Below are 20,793 nucleotides of genomic sequence, written 5' to 3'. Positions count from 1 at the left end.
CCGTAGCTGATCACTGTTACAATGCTGTGGGTTATCATGATATTGTTTTCTCCGATACCAAGGTACTTTGCAAACCTCCCGGTTATTACCAGAGATTTGTCCACGAGGCCATCCAGATATACAAACATAGACACAACTTCAACCGAGAGGATGGTTTCAAATTAAGCAACCATTGGAAAGATGTGGCAGTCGACCATCCCCTCCCCTCGAACCCCCTGCAGCTTATCGGGGGGCGGCTCAACTCGGCCCTCCCACCCACCCACGTTTCCTTTCTGGCTCCTCCCCCCCCCCCCTTAACCTATATATAAACCCGATCGTCTCAGAGCTGTGCACTTGACAGATTTTCTACTGTGATTGTTCCACCTGAAGACGGAAGCTTGTGTTGCCTCCGAAACGTCGTGATTTAATTGTTCCTTTTATTTCATTTTACCTACGTGACTTTACCGAATAAAGCGGCTCAGTGTTAATTTTATTTATAGAGGCATGGCGCCATTGTTTTCAGGACATTGTACTCACAGCAGGGAACTGTAACAACATGACCGCACTCGACACGACCACACTCTGCGATAGCTGGTGCCTAATTGAGCCACACGCCCTCCTGCACGGTATTTTTCTTCCGTTTCCGTTCCGATGATGTACGTCATCGGAATCGGAAGAAAAACCGATGACGTACACGTAGATCATCGGAATGGGAAAGGGTTAATATTATTGACCAGGACACAAAAGCAAAGTTAATAATCCACTCCATTAATAACACTGTGTAACAAATTTATTCATTTTTTGTTCCTGGGTAGTAAGTATTATTTCCTAATGGCTTATGCCTCAAAAGTACAGAAAATGGCTATTATTCACCTACTTTCAATGAGAAAATGTAGTGTGCATTTGTGTCACTCCTTCACATAAAGTAAAGGTCACAAAAGCAAAGTTTGTGGGGAATAATAGCCATTTGCTATACTTTTTAGGCATAAGTAATAAAAAAATAATACTTACTACCCAGGGACAAAAATCGTGTTACATATGGAGTGGAGTAGATAATGCGCATAGGAATTGGCCTTCTTTACGAGTGGCGTAAAGAAACCCAAGTAATTAAGGGAGTCGTGGCACGAGGGCTGTGATTGGTCGAGAGGCTGTTAGCGTTAAGTGGTGTCGTCTGGATGTCTGAGGAAGGGGACAGGTGCGGGCTGGCGGGAAACGGCCAGCGAGCCACGTGGCAATTAATTAAGGCTAATGCGAGAGGGGATAAAACGCGAGGTGGTTTGAACGGAGAGGAGTTGCTGCTGGGGAGTTGTTGCTGGAGAGTCGTTGCTGGGCAGTTGTTGGCGAGAGGTGAAGAGATACGAAGAAGACAGCTGGAAATGTTAGGGAAGAATAGATAGAGAGCCGGACCCCAAAGACAGTAAATAGCGATAGGGAGAGTCAGCGTTAGTGGAGATAGGTAGAGTCACTGTGTGTGAATAGATGGAAGTCACTGCGTGTGAAGAGATAGCGGCGATACTGTGTGTGAGGAGATAGAAGACGAACCACTGTGTGTGGAAGGGAAGTCACTGCGCGTGAAGAGATAGCGGCGATACTGTGTGAGGAGATAGAAGACGAACCACTGTGTGTGGAAGAGATAGAAGACGAACCACTGTGTGTGGAAGGGAAGACACTGTGTGTGAAGAGACAGGCGACGAAACACTGTGTGTCGAAGGGGATGCACGGACGATGCTGAAGTAAATCGGAGTGTCCGAGTTGGCGGAGCACGGAGAGAATTACTGTGTATACGGAACGATGGAATAAAAGTGACGGCGGAAAAAGAGACGGTTGTCGTCCGAGTGAATTCACGGCACTACATTTGGTGTCAGAAAAAGTACGGAACACGCCACGATGTCAAGGAAAGCGGCAAAGAAAAGAAATGTGCCAGTGGACTCGGGCGGCGACAGCAGCCCGGCCAGATGGCCGGCAGTACTCCGGACGGTGACAGTGGTTCAGGTGGTGCTGAAGGCCCGGGATCGTCGGAGGATTGGCGAGTCCTCATGACCCAGTGGCAGGCCAGAATGGAGAAGTTGTCGGAGGAATTCCAGAACTTCTTGACGGAGAACCGCATTTAACTACCCATACCGGGTCCACCGCCGGAGGTTGCCGCTCAGCCGGAGCGGTTGGAAGATTCTGACGACGAAGACGACCAGTCGGAGGGACCGCCACGACGGCTACACGTACAACGATTTGAGGCCAAAGTGGGAGATTGGACGGCATTCATACGAAGATTCCGTGCGGCTTACGAGTCCCTGAAGTGGACGGAGAGTGCCGCGTTATGAGCACTGCCGACGGCATTGGATGATGACTCCTTGGCGACTTTTAACGGACTCCCTGCCGCTGTCAGAAAAACATTGGACGGTGCTATTGCGGCAATGAGGAAAGTCTACGAGCCGCGGTCGGTCGCCAAACGTCGATTTCAACAGAAGAAACGGGAGGCCACGGAGACCCCCCTGGCATTTCGCAGTGCCTTGCTGGCCCTCGCCCAGGTTGCGTACCCGGCGATGGACGAGGAGGGCTGGGACTCCCTGCTGCAAGAGAAGATGTTACAGTTGGCAAAGGAACTGAAAGTCATCTTGTCGCTCCCGGACAAGGATGATGACGACGACGTGTCATCGTTGCTGATCGCCAGGAACATACAAGTCAACCTTGATATACGAGACGAACCAGCGGCGGCGGTAGCGCAGCCATCGCTGACGACCCCTGCCGGGGCTGCGAGCACGGTGGCGGTGGTGGTGGACGAGGCGCCGCCGATGGCAGCGGCGGCCTGAGTGTCGACCGGAGACCGACGACGTCGTCCCGGGGCATATTGAGACGGCGTGCATCGGACATGCGGAGGGGTCATCTCGCCCGCGACTGCTGGAGACGAAGAGGTGGTCCTCCGTGAGCGCCGAACAACTACGGCGGTTCCCCCAAGACCAAGGATCCCGGGTGAGTCGAGATGCATTCAATACACGGCCGCCCTATCCACATCACTCATCCGCGTCATCCCAACCGTATTCATCGGGTTCGGATAGTACGCATGGCCGGGATATGTGGGGCGCGTTGGTACATCGTGTGTTGGGGGCCGCGCCGGGATCGTCGGATGTGATGGCATGTATTCAAGGTGTTATAGTACGGGTTATTGTGGATACCGGGGCGTCGGCAACTCTCATTTCGTTGCAAACATTTCGGTCGCTGCCGACGTTGCCTGGATCGTTAGCGCCAGTGGAAGGGCCATGTGTAGCGGCAAACGGGGGTAGTTTGGGCATTATGGGCTGCGTGGTTGCGACAATTCAAATTGGGGAGGTTATTGTGACAGGAAGTGTTTTGGTTTCAACGGCCTTGGCGGTACCGTGTTTGTTGGGCACGGATTTTTTGCAAAAAATGCCAATTAAGATTTCAGTGGAAAAAGGTTGTTTGGAATTACCGTCGGGGAAATGTATGAAATTTTTGGGGACGCCTTCGAAATTTGCGGTGGCGAACGCTGTGGTGCAGGCCGTGGTGAGCCGCACCGTGCGCGTCCCGCCTGCATCGCAAATATTGGTACCGCTACAGTTAGATAAGGAATTGCCTTGGGATGAGCTACAGGAGGGAGTGCTGTTGACACCCTCAAATGCTGTGTCGAGAATGCCCACCGTGGTAGGAGCTTTGACCATAATATCAACTTATTGTGATCCCTTCATTCAAATTGTAAACGCGGGGCACGAAGAGGTTGTTATTCAAGGGGGCACTACTTTGGCGCATGCAACGGGTGTGCCGGGTCCAGAAACAAAAACATGTTTTGCTACGGGGCAGGATGAAATGTTGTCAAGGGAGGAGGACGATCCGGAATGGTTAAGGGATCTTTACGAACAAAACCCAGAGTTATCGCCTGTGCAACGGTCGAGGTTGCATGCGTTGCTAGTGGAATTTAAGGATGTGTTCAGTTTAGGGAAATACGACGTGGGTCGAACAACGTTGTTGCAGCATCGTATTGACACGGGGAACGCACCCCCGATCAGGCTAAATTCGCATCGTGTAGGTCCTCTTGAGAAAGAATGTATTCGGCGATCTGTTGACGAAATGCTAGAGCAGGATATTATCACCCCATCGTCCAGCCCGTGGGGAGCCCCTATTGTCCTCGTTAAAAAACGTTACGGAACCATGCGATTTTGTGTTGACTATCGGAAATTGAATAAAGTTTCGGTGGCGGAAGCGTACTCGCTTCCACGAATTGATGATTCGCTGGACGCCCTGTCCGGCGCCAGAATCTTTTCGACCCTCGATTTGTTGTCGGGCTTTTGGCAATTGCCCCTGGATAAAGAGTCAAGACCTAAAACGGCATTTCGGACACCACAAGGATTGTATCAATTTAACGTGCTCCCGATGGGACTCCACTCAGCGCCGGCGACCTTCCAGCGATTAATGGAACTCGTGTTGTCGGGCCTGCAGTGGGAGTCATGTTTGATATATTTAGATGATGTGATTGTTTTCAGTAGGAATTTCGATTAACATTTGCAACGGCTGCGCGCCATTTTTGGCAGAGTGCGGCGCGCTGGATTGAAATTTAAACCACAGAAGTGCCAATTGTTGAGAACATCGGTGAAGTATTTGGGGCACGTCGTTAGTGCGTCAGGAGTGGCCACTGATCCGGAAAAGACGAGTTGTGTGCGTACATGGCCAGTGCCGAAAACAGCAGGGGAAGTGCGTAGCTTTGTGGGCTTTGCGTCGTATTATCGGCGGTTCGTTAAGGATTTTGCCACGATTGCTCGAGCATTGCATACGCTGACCGGGAAAGGTGCAAAGTTTAAATGGGGGATTGCTGAACAAAAATCGTTTGAAGCATTGCGGGCCGCACTGGCGGACGCACCGCCGTTGGGATACCCGGATTTTACGAAGCAGTTTATACTTGACACGGATGCCTGTGATACGGGCATAGGCGCGGTTTTGTCACAAATGGTTGATGGCGTCGAGAAGGTGGTGGCATATGGCAGCCGGGTGTTATCGCCGGCGGAGCAAAAATACTGTGTGACGCGTAGGGAATTATTGGCGCTTGTCCATGTTGTGCGCCAGTACCGACCGTATCTATACGGCAGGGAATTTTTGATCCGCACTGATCACGCGGCGCTACAGTACTCGCTGCGCGTGGATCAGCCATCGGGGCAAATGGCTTGCTGGATTGAGACCCTCCAGGAGTATTCTTTCACGATCCAGCATAGGAAAGGGACGCACCATGTAAACGCGGATGCTTTGTCGAGGTTGCCGCGATCGGCTGAGACGTGTCGGTGCAAAGAGGGCTCGCTGCGTTGTGGCCCGCCGCTGCAGGAGGTTCCGCAAACGGTCGCTGCAGCGGGTTCGGGGGTGCCAGGGATAGTCCCTGGAGCAGAAATTGGAATGTTGGGGTTGTCATTGAAGCAGTGGAAGCAACTGCAGGTGGAAGATTCCTCGCTGACCAGGATGAGGCTGCGTGCCTTTCGTTCAAGGGGATCGGAGGATCGCCCATTTTTGATGTTAATGGAGGGGTTGCTTGTTCGCTGGGATGTGGAAGCACAAAAAATTTGTATTGTTGTCCCGAAGGTGTTGCGGGGGAAACTGATTAACGAGGTACATGAGAAATTGCTGCATCTGGGGGAGAAGAAGACCGCGTTGACGGTGGGGAGTGAATTTTACTGGCCGGGAATGTTTAACGATGTGAAACAGCATGTAAAAGCGTGCCAGGAATGTGCACGGAGGAAAGCGCCGGCACAGCCATATTGTGTCCCTTTGCAATCGATTCAAGTTTCGAGAGTGAACGAAATTGTGGCACTGGATATTTTGGGTCCGTTTCCCGTCACCCCCCGAGGGCACAGATATTTGCTCGTCGGGGTGGAATACTTAACTCGTTGGCCGATGGCATGGCCGCTAGTAGACCAGTCAGCGACATCGATCGCTGAGGCTTTCTTGAATGGATACGTATTAGATAAGGGGGCCCCGGAACATTTGCTTACTGACCAAGGCAGAAATTTTTCATCAAAATTGATTAAGGACGTGTGTGACTCGCTGGGGACCAAAAAAATTCGGACGTCCCCATACCACCCGCAGACTGACGGGATGGTCGAGCGGCTGCATAGGACGCTGACGTCCATGCTTTGTCACCAAGTAAACACCGCTCAAGATGATTGGGATCTGCATGTTGCAGCGACGCTGGCCGCGTATAGATTGGCCCCGCATGCCTCAACGGGGTACTCGCCATTTTTTTTTATGTATGGACGGGAACCGGAAGCGCCGGCTATTGTGAAATTGGGAATTCGAAAACGGGAGAAATCTACGACGGTGCCTGCTCCGATGCAGGTGGCTTTGGACCGTCTAAGGGAAGCCCGAGAGGCTGCATTACAAAATACGGCACGACGCCAAGCCGCTAACGAAAGATTGTTCGGCAGGCAGCGGCCACGAGAGCCGTGGAGTGTTGGAGATAAAGCCTGGTTGCACTGCCCCATGGTGCCGGTGGGAACGTCCCCGAAATTTCACCGCCCCTGGCAGGGGCCCGTTGATATTGTGGAGGTTTTACGGGATCAGAGTGTGCGAATAAAATTCAGTCGTCGGACATGGTTTGTTCACCCGTCGCGCCTGAAGAAATTTGTGTTACCATATTATGCGTCATCCCCCATCCGAGAGCGGCCTGTATTGGATATGTCCGACGAACCTGTGGGGAGGTCACAAGTGCGCGTGTCCCAGAGATCTGCCCCCCGTGTGCCTGCAGGATCGCCCCTTTAGGGCAGGGTTACCGACCGGACGCCGATTGAACGGCCACAGATCCGGACCAATGGCCGTCCCGACCGGGACCGACGGACAGCCCCGCCAGCTGAGTGTCGCTGGGACAGGGATGGGCGTAGGGTTCATTGGCAAGACGAGCGAGGCCCTCCCTTACCGCAGGGTATCCCGTGCAGGGGAGATGGACCGGCAGCGGGAACCCGTTCCAGGAGGAATACAATATATTGACTTTGGGGGTTGGGAATTCTGTATAAAGGTGTTGTGTGCGTGTCATTGCGTGATTGTACAAAATGGTTGTATATTGCAAATGCGTTATGTATATATGTTGTCATCGTTCCGTCCGCTTCACTCCACTACTCCAATTCGAGTATATCGTAGCCGGGGATGGCTAAGTTCTTTCATCACGGGGGGGGGGGGGGGGGGGGGGTGATGTAGTGGAGTATATAATGCGTATAGGAATTGGCCATATACAGTACATACAGACAGACAAGGAGAACGGGTCACACGAGGTCAAACAGGTGGTCGAGTCGCGAGTGGCATAAACAAACCCAAGTAATTAAGGGAGTCGTGACACGAGGGCTGTGATTGGTCGAGAGGCTGTTAGCGTTAAGTGGTGGCGTCTGGATGTCTGAGGAAGGGGACAGGTGCGGGCTGGCGGGAAACGGCCAGCGATCCACGTGGCAATTAATTAAGGCTAATGCGAGAGGGGATAAAACGCGAGGTGGTTTGAACGGAGAGGAGTTGCTGCTGGGGAGTTGTTGCTGGAGAGTCGTTGCTGGGCAGTTGTTGGCGAGAGGTGAAGAGATACGAAGAAGACAGCTGGAAATGTTAGGGAAGAATAGATAGAGAGCCGGACCCCAAAGACAGTAAATAGCGATAGGGAGAGTCAGCGTTAGCGGAGATAGATAGAGTCACTGTGTGTGAATAGATGGAAGTCACTGCGTGTGAAGAGATAGCGGCGATACTGTGTGTGAGGAGATAGAAGACGAATCACTGTGTGTGGAAGGGAAGTCACTGCGCGTGAAGAGATAGCGGCGATACTGTGTGTGAGGAGATAGAAGACGAACCACTGTGTGTGGAAGGGAAGTCACTGCGCGTGAAGAGATAGCGGCGATACTGTGTGTGAGGAGATAGAAGACGAACCACTGTGTGTGGAAGGGAAGTCACTGCGCGTGAAGAGATAGCGGCGATACTGTGTGTGAGGAGATAGAAGACGAACCACTGTGTGTGGAAGGGAAGTCACTGCGCGTGAAGAGATAGGCGAAGAAACACTGTGTGTGGAAGGGGATGCACGGACGATGCTGAAGTACATCGGAGTGTCCGAGTTGGCGGAGCACGGAGAGAATTAGTGTGTACGGAACGATGGAATAAAAGTGACGGCGGAAAAAGAGACTGTTGTCGTCCGAGTGAATTCACGGCACTACACATAGTGTTATCAGCGAAATTGAGCATCACCTGGTGTGGTTGTTTTATGGAGATACTCATTCCCCATCATGCGAAGGTGGAATTTCCGATACTGCTAATTCAGAATGAGAAAATGTGTTTAGGCTGGAGGAATCCGATGAGCTATAAAGCTCTTTTTCACAGATGTCCAGTAGGGGCGGGTCAGAACGTTACAACGACAAACAGTGCAAAAACACGATAGGAGTGCAAAGTATAGGAAAGATTTTAAAAAAAAAAAATCACTTAATTATATACAAATAAAACTAAACAAGTTTTTTTTTCTTACCAAGTAAAACCTACTAAGGAAATAAACTTATTTTTCAGAAGCCACCTGACCAACAAATGATAGCTCAACAAACTTGGTTATCACGTGGAAAATTATTGCAGCAAAAAAAATCTAAATTTAAATGAACAACACCCAATGCTTGAGCACAATCAAGAACACTAATCGCGTCTTTGCCCATTTGATGTAGAACTGAAAAGCCAGGAAACACTTAAAACGTAGAATGAACGAGAGCAAAACACGCAGGGCTAGGGTGTGCAGCATGTATTTAGCTTGTACAGCAGCAGCCAGATAAACCCGTTAGCGCAAAACGCTGCAGCAACGCATTCAGATTGCCACCGATTCGTAAAAACCAGAGAAACTGGATTCCTCAAAGCAAACCGCATTTCAACCCCCCCCCCTCCCCCGCCTGCGCAGCTCTGCACAGCAAAAAAAAATTAAATCCCGGCACAGATGACGAGCATCGGCCAACCTCTTTGACCCGATACTTTGTAAGTGGCGCGTGGCGGTGGACAGGAGGGCACTTGAACGCCTGCGCGGTCCACGTGATGTTTTTTGTTGTTGCTGCAAGAGATGAGTTTCGTGTCTCTGCTTGTGATCGATTATTTGGCGGCAAGGCGCTGAAGAATAATAATAATAGCCCCATTTGCCTGGCGCTGACATCTTCGTTGACAACTATTTATTGACAGTCGGGGTTTCGTGGCACTTTGCCTGTCTAAGCAAATGGAAAACGTAAAAGTTAAAGGCGCGGCCCTGTAATGACTCACTTCTGGCGGAAGAGCCTCCACTCTAGGGAGGGATCTCAATGGAGCCCGCCTCTAGAGATTATTAGACCTTCTCGTTCACACCGGCTAAACATCTTGGAAGAGGCGGGGAGATTTAAAAAAAAACGCTCCTCTTCAATAAACTTCCCACTGCACAACAAGAAATCATCATCAATAACCTGCTTCTGTTCCTCCCTTAAAACAACCCACATCTCTTCTCACCAGCCCATCCTACTGCTCCTGCCCCTCAGCTACGACCAGGCCTATCTCAATCAATGTCACTACCCCTAACCCTATAACAACCCCTAACCCTATCACTACTCCAACCCCTATCACCACCCCTATCACAACCCCTATCACTATCCCAACCGCTCCTAATCACTTCCACCTATCCTCCTGACCACCACACACTTTTAACAACCACACTCGTTATCTCAACCACTGTCACCTTACGTTCAATCGTATAATTTAGCTAAAGCGCCTTGGAATACGGCTTTGGAATAAGGCGCTATGTAAATCTGAATAGGATCAGATTGTTTATATTGCCGTGCCAGAATATGGAACTGGCGAAGTCTGGATTAGGGGCCGTCCATAAATGACGTCACACGATTTTGGACGATTTTTTACCTCCCCCCCCCTTCGTCACAAAAAGTAAGACCCCCCCTCAAATATGACGTCACAAAGCCCTGCCCCCCCCCCCCCCCAAAATATAAAACATGCTTCAAATCGCTTTAAACTATTGTCATTGTTGTGCGTATTTAATGTGGCGCTGCACTCTGATGTTGTAGGAGAAAACATTTCTTAAAAAGTCTATTTTAGTAAGTAGAACGTGTTGTCTATATTTAAAGTTGCGTATTTTGATGTGACGTCATATTTCTTACCCCCCCTCGCTTGTCACACATCGTCACAAATGTCTGACCCCCCACCCCCCTAGGTGCGTGGCGTCATTTATGGACGGCCCCTTACAAGTTCACCACGGCAACATTTTGCACGTGTTTTTGTACGGGATATTAACGGTTGTAATGTCAACAGTGCTGCCATTAATGTCCGGTGGTGTTCAGTGACTATTTCGACCACAGAAGGACGACTTCCCAATGAGTGGTTACAAAGTCTGTCCGGTATAATGCAAATTTTATAGAGTAATTAGGAGTTACAAATTTATTTGATCTCGGTTGAGCGACACACTAAATATTGTGATATCCCTGCCATTGACACAACTTTGGATGATGTCGTAAGCGTCGAGGTATCTCCATGCTCTAGCTAGTTTTAGGCCGTTCTATCGGGGGTCCTGAGTCAGTGATGGACATTCCACGTTTCTATGGTGGGAGCCATTTTCACAGAACCACCACACCGCTGACTTCACACAGTGTTAATATTTTTTATCATACTTTTCGAAATCACCACAACTCACTTGCAAGAAGTAATACTATACTTCAACTTTTAATTACAATGACAAATGACAGATCGCCATTAGCCATTGCCCGTCAAATGCTGGATGAAGGCCTCCAAACACTGCAGCCATCCCTCACCCTCTCGTCACCCCATCTCATCGATGGACATAATCTCCAGGGGTGTGCCCATCCATTGGCTGCGATTCTGTAAACCAGTCTCATTCAACGGCCATCATTCCTTATAGCAATGCATTCTACCGAAGTCCACATACTGTTTTTGTTCGCAATATAATGTCTCTAAATTTGCATTTTTACGTGTTCCTCTTTATGCCTCTCAGTGTAATTCCACGAATCCGTCTTCCCATGTTTCTTTGCACACTATGCAACTTTTGTTCTACGGCAGGCCTGAAGCATGGGCGATGGAAACATCGTGGGCAGCCCCTTAATTCAGCTGTCAGAATCAGAATTGTTTAAAAACATATAGTTTTTTACTGGAGAATCCGATGAGCCATGAAGCTCTTTTTCACAGATGCCCAGTAGGGTTGGATCAGACGGTTATAACAAACAATACAAACACGATAGTAGTGACCAATATTATTCTAGTGGGTATGTCAACCTTTTGGGAAAACGAACTCTCCACCATTATTTAAAGAGGTGCCTCTGGAATCTCTTTGGCAAACGCAAATCTGCAAGGAATAAATCAGAATATAGATTTACACTAATAGTTATTCATACATACGGAATATTTATACAGAATATGTATTTATACACATCAAAAACAGTGAATACACAGTGGCAGCGGCTGATAATAATGGCATTATTTATTTGTTATTACTTTCATAATGTGGTGATGCTTTTAAGCCTTAAAATAAAAAAAAAACTCATTTCTTGGCTCGGGGGCATTTTTCAATTAATTCAACTCGAAGCTTCTCTAACCAGTTGAATATTTTTCTACTTTTATTTTACTTTACAAGTCTCCTTTAACAAACACGAAAAGCACGTGCTCTACAAAAATCAATGAAAGGTACTGATGAAATGGAAATGAACACATATTTATTCCCTCCGAGGTCTCCAGCACGAAATATTCCGCTCCTCTGGAAAAGTTTTTGTTTTTAGTTTCCCACGGCATTGGTGTCCAAGTGCTTCGTGAAAAACTAACACAGCTTTAAAGCAAGTTACAGAGTTTGTGTATATTTTCAGCTTAACACGTAGGCTTTGCGCGAACATGCCAATTAGTTACGAGTACAGCTCTCCAAAGCCACAACATTTGTGGCTTTGGAGAGCTGTATATATATCCCACAACATTTGTGGCTTTGGAGACATACCGGTGTACTGTAATAGTAACTAATTGGCATGTTCTGTTTACGCGACATACCTTACTAATTGGCTGTGTCGGGTGGTGGCAGGTTTAACGACACATCTATATATTTACGCGATCTAACCCCAAAAAACTGTATTATGAATGTGTATTATATTGTGTATATATAAATATATCCCTTTGCCAATACACTGCAAGAAGTAATACTATACTTCAACTCAGTATTCTGAGTTGGGAATTGACGTCGTTTGACAATACCTCACCACGCTGGGCATTGCGGGTTGAAGGAGGTGGGACCCAGGACTGGTTCATAAATCGCTCGCCTCAGAATGAAACATTATTATGGGCTCGTAATGCCGCGCGTTGACCACTGCGCTACTGCTCCCACCAGGGATGTGTACATATTCAGAAGGCGTGGGCATTTACAAATTAAAGATATTCATTTTATGCGTGTAATGTTATTGTCACGTGTGATATACACCGTCTGTAACCCTGGCCTACTGCTAACTCTATGCCTAATCACATTTTTCTTTTAAAATGCAGTGCTAATATGAATACCTAATCCTATATTAACTCGGTTTGTCACAATATGGCAATCTTACAAATATGTAGTGGTCGATTTCACTCGGACAACTTCTGTCTTTCTTCCAACACCACTTTATTTACAGTTCTCCACATGTCCTCAATGCTCCACAACTCCCTTGTTGCCACAGCTCGCTCGCCGCGCCTCACTCGGCTCGCTCGCCGCGTCTCACTCGACTCGCTCGCCGCCTTTGTCTCTCCAATCTCCACTTCTCCGTCAGCTCCGATGTCTCTGTGCTTCCCCCACTGCTAACTGCTTCGTCTCTGCTCTCCGCTATCACTGTGCTCTCTCCACTGCTAACTGCTTCGTCTCTGTCTTCCGCTCTTCGCTATCACCGTGCTCTCTCCACTGCTAACTGCTTCGTCACCGCTCTCCGCTATCACCGTGCTCTCTCCACTGCTGGCTGCTTCTCTCCTCTCTGCTATCACTGTGCTCTCTCCACTGCTGGCTGCTTCTCTCTGCTCTCCACTGCTGGCTGCTTCCACTTCAGCTCCTGCTTTCCTCTCTCCACTGCTGGCTGCCTTCACTTCAGCTCTGCTCCACGTCCTGCTTCGTCCAGCCCCCGAATCCAACTCCCCCTTTCTCCTCGCGACTCCCCAATTTATCCCCGCTCTCATTACTCTCCAATTAATTAACCCGCGGTCCCAACGACGCTCCGCGTGCCCGTGCGCCTGTTACTTCTCCAGACTTTAAGACGCCACTCCAGCCCTGAGAACAACACCAGCCAATCACACTTCAGCCCTGACAACAACACCAGCCAATCACAGCCGTCCCTGGCTCCCCCAGCTTAATTGGCCTAATCGTTACCTCATCGTCCCAACCATCGCACCTGGCTGTCCCAACATGATCCGTACTCTCCTGCCCCCGCGCGATCTCACCATTTACCCTCATGCGCCTATTTATTCCACTACAAATATATCGTTCGGTATAACATGCACGATGATCGTATCATCCATTTGCAAAATATTTGCGTACGTTATTATTGTTCATTTTATTTTTACTTTCATATCCTGACAAAATATGAAATAACAAACGCAACAATTAAAGCCGCACGAACATGCTTGTTATTCATTACATTCATAATATGCTCATTGTTTTTTTCGAAATAAATAAAGCATCGCATCTCCACGCTTGTCTGAGCACGTTTTAATGTTTGCACGCTTTCCATCTTTGCACATTTCGCTTTGTTCATTGTCTATGTGTCCGATCTTACGCTTACAATCCATTTGCCTGAGCAGGTAAACCACACTCATAATCAAATACCTCTGAGGATAAATACATTTTAGAAAGTGCTAGATAATCGCTAAATGCACGATTTCCCTTCCTCATTTCTGAACGAATGTTGAAGGGCACAGTGAACAAGAGGGCTTTTTTATTTCCATAGTTGAAGAAATTTCTGATATTTATTCATGGAAACGAGGTGTACAGTGCACGCAGTACTTTCCAGTTCGCGTCTAACGCCTGCACTTGAGAATATGCCCCGTGGAACCAAACAGTGTTTAAGGGGCCGTCCATAAATGACGTCACGCACCTAGGGGGGGTGGGGGTGGTCAGACATTTGTGACGATGTGTGACGAGGGGGGGGGGGGTTGATAAATGTGACGTCACATCAAAATGCGCAACTTTAAATAAATATAGACAACACGTTCTACTTAATATATTAATTAAATATATTTTTTCATAAATGTTTTCTCTTACAACATCAGTGCAGCACCACATTAAATACGCACTACAATGACAATAGTTTAAAACGATTTGAAGCATGTTTTATTTTCAAAATGGAAAAATATGGTTTGGGGGGGGGGCAAAGCTTCGTGACGTCATATTTGAGGGGGGGGTCTGACTTTTTGTGACGCCGTGTGACGAGGGGGGGGGGTCAAAAATCGTCCAAAATCGCGTGACGTCATTTATGGACGGCCCCTAAGGTGACGCGTGTTTACAAAAAAAAAACAACCACATCCACGCTTGTGACATCACGCCGAGGAGGTGCACGGTGGCGATGATGGAATGCATCGACATTAAATACAAGCTGACAAGCCGGTCCCCCAAGGGAGCCTGCATAAAGTGTAGCTTTAAATAATCGTTCACGTCCTTTAAGGAGCACTGTACTGCATATAAATGCAATAAATCAGCAATGTCTCTTTGCAAAATAATTATCAGACAAGGAGAAATTGTCTGCTAATTATTTATTTCGGCATTTATAGTCTCGACAACTAGCCTCGTGATTAGTTTGCTGTTGAAGCCGGACTCGTCTTATAAAGAGAGAGGCTCCTTGCCTGTAAGTAAGAGCGGAAGTCCACCCGCATTGACTCAAGCAAGCCTGACACTGCTGATGAGACACTGTCGGTCGAAACCGATCCAGAGTTTTCTGCTAAATATTACGCACTCCCAGAAGGCCGAGCGGCTGACGGGGTTTGTGTAGGAAACACTTTTAGTTTTCAATGTGGAGAGACAGATATGTGGATGCATTTTGTCAGTATGATTTTGCTACGTTGTTTGGTTATTTGCATGTAGGGAGACATGCGCTCAAAACAAGGCCGTAGCCATGGAGTCAACATTGGGGGAGACCAAATCTTCCAGGGGGTCGGGGGATCCCAACCCAGAAAAATATCTACATTTGAAAACTCATTTCCTGCCTAAAATATTTTAAATTCACTAACACATGGGATTGACTTTTTATTTATTTTTAACAACAATGTCTAATAGTGTATTGTATTACATTGCTCTGTTTTTACTTTTTTTTACCATTTTTTGTTTCATTGCATGTAATGGCAGAGATTAGGGATTTATAAAGTACAACCATAACCACAATCATATAAACAGCAATCTATGCGTTGATTTATATGAAGACAAGTCCAGATATTGTGGCCAAGGTTTAGCAAATTGTTCTTTTTATTTACATAGCATAGCAATTATTTTTTAATAGCAATATATTGGGGGGGGGGACATTTTGAGCATATTTGAATATTGGGGGGGGGGAGATGTGTCCCTCCCCCCCAATATATATTATAATTACGGCCTTGGCTCAAAAACAAGTAAAGGCACCAATGCGCCCGTATTCTAACGTCCATTATCCTTTAATTAACCAGGAGAAATCAAGCCACGTGCAACGTTGCCCCTTTCGCAAGGGCGACCTGGGTAAACCGGTAACCGTTTTCCCAATAGGTGACAGTAAGTCAGGAGCTTGTAGACATCTGCGGCGGAATTTTCGTCATGATTGCAGTGATTGTCACGGATGAACGTAACAAAAAAAACTGCACTGCGGTAAAAGGTTTCTCAGTTAGAGCCCTGTAATTACTTGCTCACACCACTGCTGGTGGAAAGGCCACCGCTAGAGGGAGCTCTAGCTGGTATTTGGTCTACTCTTCCACGCTGACAAAGACGTCTTAGAAACAATAGGTGCTTTTACCTCTCTACATGCGTCAAGCTACTTGTTGATCGACATACAGGCATTTCTATATGTGCAGCAAACTCGTTTTAACCGGGGTTTTGTTCTGTTTGTGCTATACAGCATATACAGGTTTCCCTCGCTTTATGCGGTAGTAGATGCTTTCCCAAAAAAATGCCCACACAAAGCGAAACCGGACGTGGACGCAGCTGCCTGCCGAGCAGCGCACACAATGTCGCCTGACGTCCGACGGTACAGCCGCATGTGACTGAATTCAAACGGCATCGAGCGATTTTTTGGGTAGAAAAGAGTGTGGATCCTTGCAGTCACGAAAGCTTCAAATCTAGAATAGAAACAGGTTAGCCCAGGGGCCGAAAAACCTGCGGCTAACGGAAGCCGCACGCGGCTTCTTTAGGGAGCGCTTCGTAACTTTATTTATTAAGGACGACCGCGCTCGTATTCACCACGTGCAATTGCGGCTCTTGAAATATTAAAAGTTGTTTACCGAATTTGAAACGGTAATAAAAAATCCTCTTGTTGTCATTTTTAGTTACCGACCTCTGAGTTGGATCGTACATAACGCAAATTTTCAAAAAAAAAATCGCATACAGGGACTCCTCTGCTTACGATCGTTCGACTTACAAACTTTCAGAGATACGAACAAACCTTTCCGTATGTCCAGTTGGCTGTTCAGACCGAATGTCGTAAGTTCAACCGTCGCGCAATAGATGGCAGTGGTGGCATCTACATCTGTAGAACGTGAAGAACCAGTGGCATCTACGTCTGCAGAACGTGAAGAACCAGTGGCATCTACGTCTACAGGGGATTATACAACTTTGAAAGCCATTCCCGTGTTTGGTGTACACGCCGTACAACGTGTTTGGAATCGACGGGAGTAAATTTGGACTTACGAGCAAATCGACTTACGCACAGTCCTCTGGAACCCAACTCGTTCGTAAGTAGAGGAGCCCCCTGTCAACCGAAACCCACCCAACGTGGAGAGAGAATCAAACGGTGACGTCACAAAGAAGGCGGGTCTGGGTGGAGTCTGTGACGTCACCCACCCCCGTGGGGGGGGGGGGGGCACCGCTTTGGGATCCCCGCCCAGAAGAAGGGAGCGGAGAATCCCGCCCCGTGGTGCTGCTGGTGGTGCTGGTGGTGGTGGTGCTGCTGGTGGTGCTTGTGGTGGTGGTGCTTGTGGTGGTGGTGCTTGTGGTGGTGGTGCTGCTGGTGGTGCTGGTGGTGGTGGTGCTGCTGGTGGTGGTGCTGCTGGTGCTGGTGGTGCTGGTGGTGGTGCTGCTGGTGGTGCTGCTGCTGGTGCTGCTGGTGGTGGTGCTGCTGGTGCTGCTGGTGGTGGTGCTGCTGCTTGTGGTGGTGCTGGTGGTGGTGCTGGTGGTGCTGCTGGTGGTGGTGCTGCTGGTGGTGGTGGTGCTGGTGGTGCTGGTGCTGGTGGTGGTGCTGCTGCTGCTGGTGGTGGTGCTGCTGGTGGTGGTGGTGCTGGTGGTGGTGGTGCTGGTGGTGACGCCGAGCGAGCGGGGGGGAGGAGGAGGCGGCGGGGTGAGCGTCGAGAGAGAGGCGTGGGGAAGAGGAGCAGCAGCAGGAGGAGGAGGAGTAGCAGCAGCAGCGGCATCAGGAGGAGCAGCAGCAGGAGGAGGAGCAGCAGGAGGAGTAAGAAGGCGGTCATGGCGCTCAACCTCAACAAGAACCGCACGGCTCTGCTCGCGGCCTACGAGGATGTGTGCAGCGAGAAGTCGTCCACCAGCTGGTGAGCGGTGGCTCTCTCTCTCTCTGGCGTGCTCGGTGGTGGTGGCTGCTGCTGCTGCTGTTGTCGTTGTTGTCTCGTCGGTTTTGTGTCGCTGGCCAGACGCGGGCCGAGTGTCGGTAGAACGCGGGGCGCACTAGCGCACCGCCACGCCACACCACAACACCACGCTACGCCACACCTCGCCACGCTACACCACCACGCCACGCTACACCACCACGCCACGCTACACCACCACGCCACGCTACACCACAGCCGACATCACCACAGCAGACAACACCACGCCACGCTACACCACAACACCACGCTACACTACATCACCACACCACGCTACACCACAGCAGACAACACCACGCCACGCTACACCACGCTACACCACACCAGACAACACCAGACAACACCACGCCACGCTACACCATGCTACACCACACCAGACAACACCACGCCACGCTACACCACGCTACAGCCTGCATTGCCACATCACGACACCACGCATCGCACCACGAGCGTTCACCATCGCACCTGCACGGCAGCTGGAGACCACGCAACTACAGTACACAACATCGCCTACAGTACACAACATCGCCTACAGTACACAACATCGCCTACAGTACACAACATCGCCTACAGTACACAACATCGCCTACAGTACACAACATCGCCTACAGTACACAACATCGCCTACAGTACACATCCCCACACTAGCCCATGAATCACGACCTACACAGCACGCTACGAATCGCGCCATACTCTAGCGTGCACCGCACGACTGCATCACACCAGGCGTCCCACCGCTCCTTGTACTGCACGCATTATTACATCACACCGCAAGCACACTCACACACGTAACACCAAGCTACACATCACACCACTCCACACTTGATCACACTACACCCACACATCACACACCACTCCACCACACTACACCCACACATCACACACCACTCCACACTTGACCACACTACACCCACACATCACACACAACTCCACACACTACACCCACACATCACACACCACTCCACACTGCATCATGCATCACACTACACTTCACCACACTACACCCACACATCACACCACTCGACACTTGACCACACTACACCCACACATCACACACCACTCCACCACACTACACCCACACATCACACACCACTCCACACATGACCACACTACACCCACACATCACACACCACTCTACACTTGACCACACTACACCCACACATCACACACCACACTACACTGCATCACACTACACCCACACATCACACACTACACTCACACATCACACACCACTCCACACTTCACCACACTACACCCACACATCACACACCACTATACACTTCACTACACTACACCCACACATCACACACCACTCTACACTGCATCATGCATCACACTACACCCACACATCACACACCACTATACACTTCACCACACTACACCCACACATCACACCACACTACACCCACACATCACACACCACTCTACACTGCATCACACTACACCCACACATCACACACCACTCCACACTTCACCACACTACACCCACACATCACACCACACTACACCCACACATCACACACCACTCTACACTGCATCACACTACACCCACACATCACACAGCACTCCACACTTCACCACACTACACCCACACTTCACCACACTACACCCACACTTCACCACACTACACCCACACATCACCACACTACACCCACACATCACCACACTACACCCACACTCCACCACACTACACCCACACATCACCACACTACACCCACACTCCACCACACTACACCCACACATCACCACACTACACCCACACTCCACCACACTACACCCACACATCACACGCCACTCCACACTCCACCACACTACACCCACACATCACACACCACTCCACACTTCACCACACTACACCCACACTTCACCACACTACGCCCACACTTCACCACACTACACCCACACATCACCACACTACACCCACACATCACCACACTACACCCACACTCCACCACACTACACCCACACATCACCACACTACACCCACACTCCACCACACTACACCCACACATCACCACACTACACCCACACTCCACCACACTACACCCACACATCACACACCACTCCACACTTCACCACACTACACCCACACATCACACACCACTCCACACTTCACCACACTACACCCACACATCACACACCACTCCACACTTCACCACACTACACCCACACATCACACACCACTCTACACGCAGCGACCATTGGGCCACCATGGCAGGCCGCAGACACCGTGGTGGTGGTGGTGGTGGGGCAGCGGCGGCAGCAGCAGCAGCTGCCCACGCCGTGGTGGCTGCTTCCTGCCAAACCAGAGCCAGAAACTCTGCTGCTGCTGCTGCCCCACCTCGCTTGTTGTACCCTGCTGCCCTGCCTGCCATTCCTGCCCTGCTGCCCTTCCTGTCCTGCTACCCTGCTGCCCTGCTACTCTATCCTTCCTGCCCTTCCTGCCCTGCCTGCCCTGCTACCATGCTGCTCTGCTGCTCTGCTGCCCTGCTGCTGTGATATCCTTCCTGCCCTTCCTGCCCTGCTGCCCTGCCTGCCGGCTGGAGTGACGAGCGGAGTTCGTGTTGACTTAACCGCCACGTAAAAAGGTTATTTTGTTTAAATTCACGGTTGCCCAGCCACAGGGTCCCGAAAGGCCCAACAATCCAAAGCGGGCCGACCAGCAACAAAACCCACTATGAAAGTTGCAATAGATTTAAGATGTTGTACTTTTGTTGCTTTGAGCTAGGGTTATATTACGCTAAGAACTAGATGGGGGTGGGCGGGGGGTAGAGATAACATGGGGGAGGGGGGATTCCAAAGTGGGGCTGTGCGAGAGAAGAAGCAGAAAGACCAGCGGTTGTGTCCTGCAGTGTGGTGAGAAGTGAGTGGGTTGTTGTGAGCTGCAGTGTGGTGAGCAGTGAGTGAGTGGGTGAGTTGTTGTGACCTGGATTGTGGTGAGCATTGAGTGGGTGGGTGGGTTGTGTCCTGCAGTGTGGTGAGAAGTGAGTGGGTTGTTGTGAGCTGCAGTGTGGTGAGCAGTGAGTGGGTGGGTGGGTGAGTTGTTACCTGCAGTGTGGTGAGCAGTGAGTGGGTGAG

At 49.7% G+C, this 20,793-nt stretch overlaps 1 protein-coding gene across 2 annotated transcripts in view; it reads left to right on the top strand.

Annotated features, from left to right (window-relative positions):
* Window positions 1-17,186: 17,186 nt before the first annotated feature.
* Window positions 17,187-20,793, top strand: part of LOC116941212 (drebrin-like protein) — a 120,303-nt gene continuing 116,696 nt past the window's right edge. Inside the window, exon 1 of one of the 2 annotated variants that reach the window (XM_032952024.2) lies at window positions 17,187-17,661. In XM_032952024.2, coding sequence (XP_032807915.2) covers window positions 17,579-17,661 — 83 coding nt within the window. In that variant the 5' untranslated portion in view covers window positions 17,187-17,578. The remainder of the gene's footprint in view (window positions 17,662-20,793) is intronic. The other variant, XM_032952023.2, reaches the window with a different exon arrangement.

Source organism: Petromyzon marinus, chromosome 11 (assembly GCF_048934315.1).
Source record: "Petromyzon marinus isolate PM22_M1 ecotype Great Lakes invasive population chromosome 11, UKy_Petmar_22M1.pri1.0, whole genome shotgun sequence".
Lineage (NCBI taxonomy): Eukaryota > Metazoa > Chordata > Hyperoartia > Petromyzontiformes > Petromyzontidae > Petromyzon > Petromyzon marinus.
This window is presented reverse-complemented; position numbering and strand designations above follow the sequence as displayed.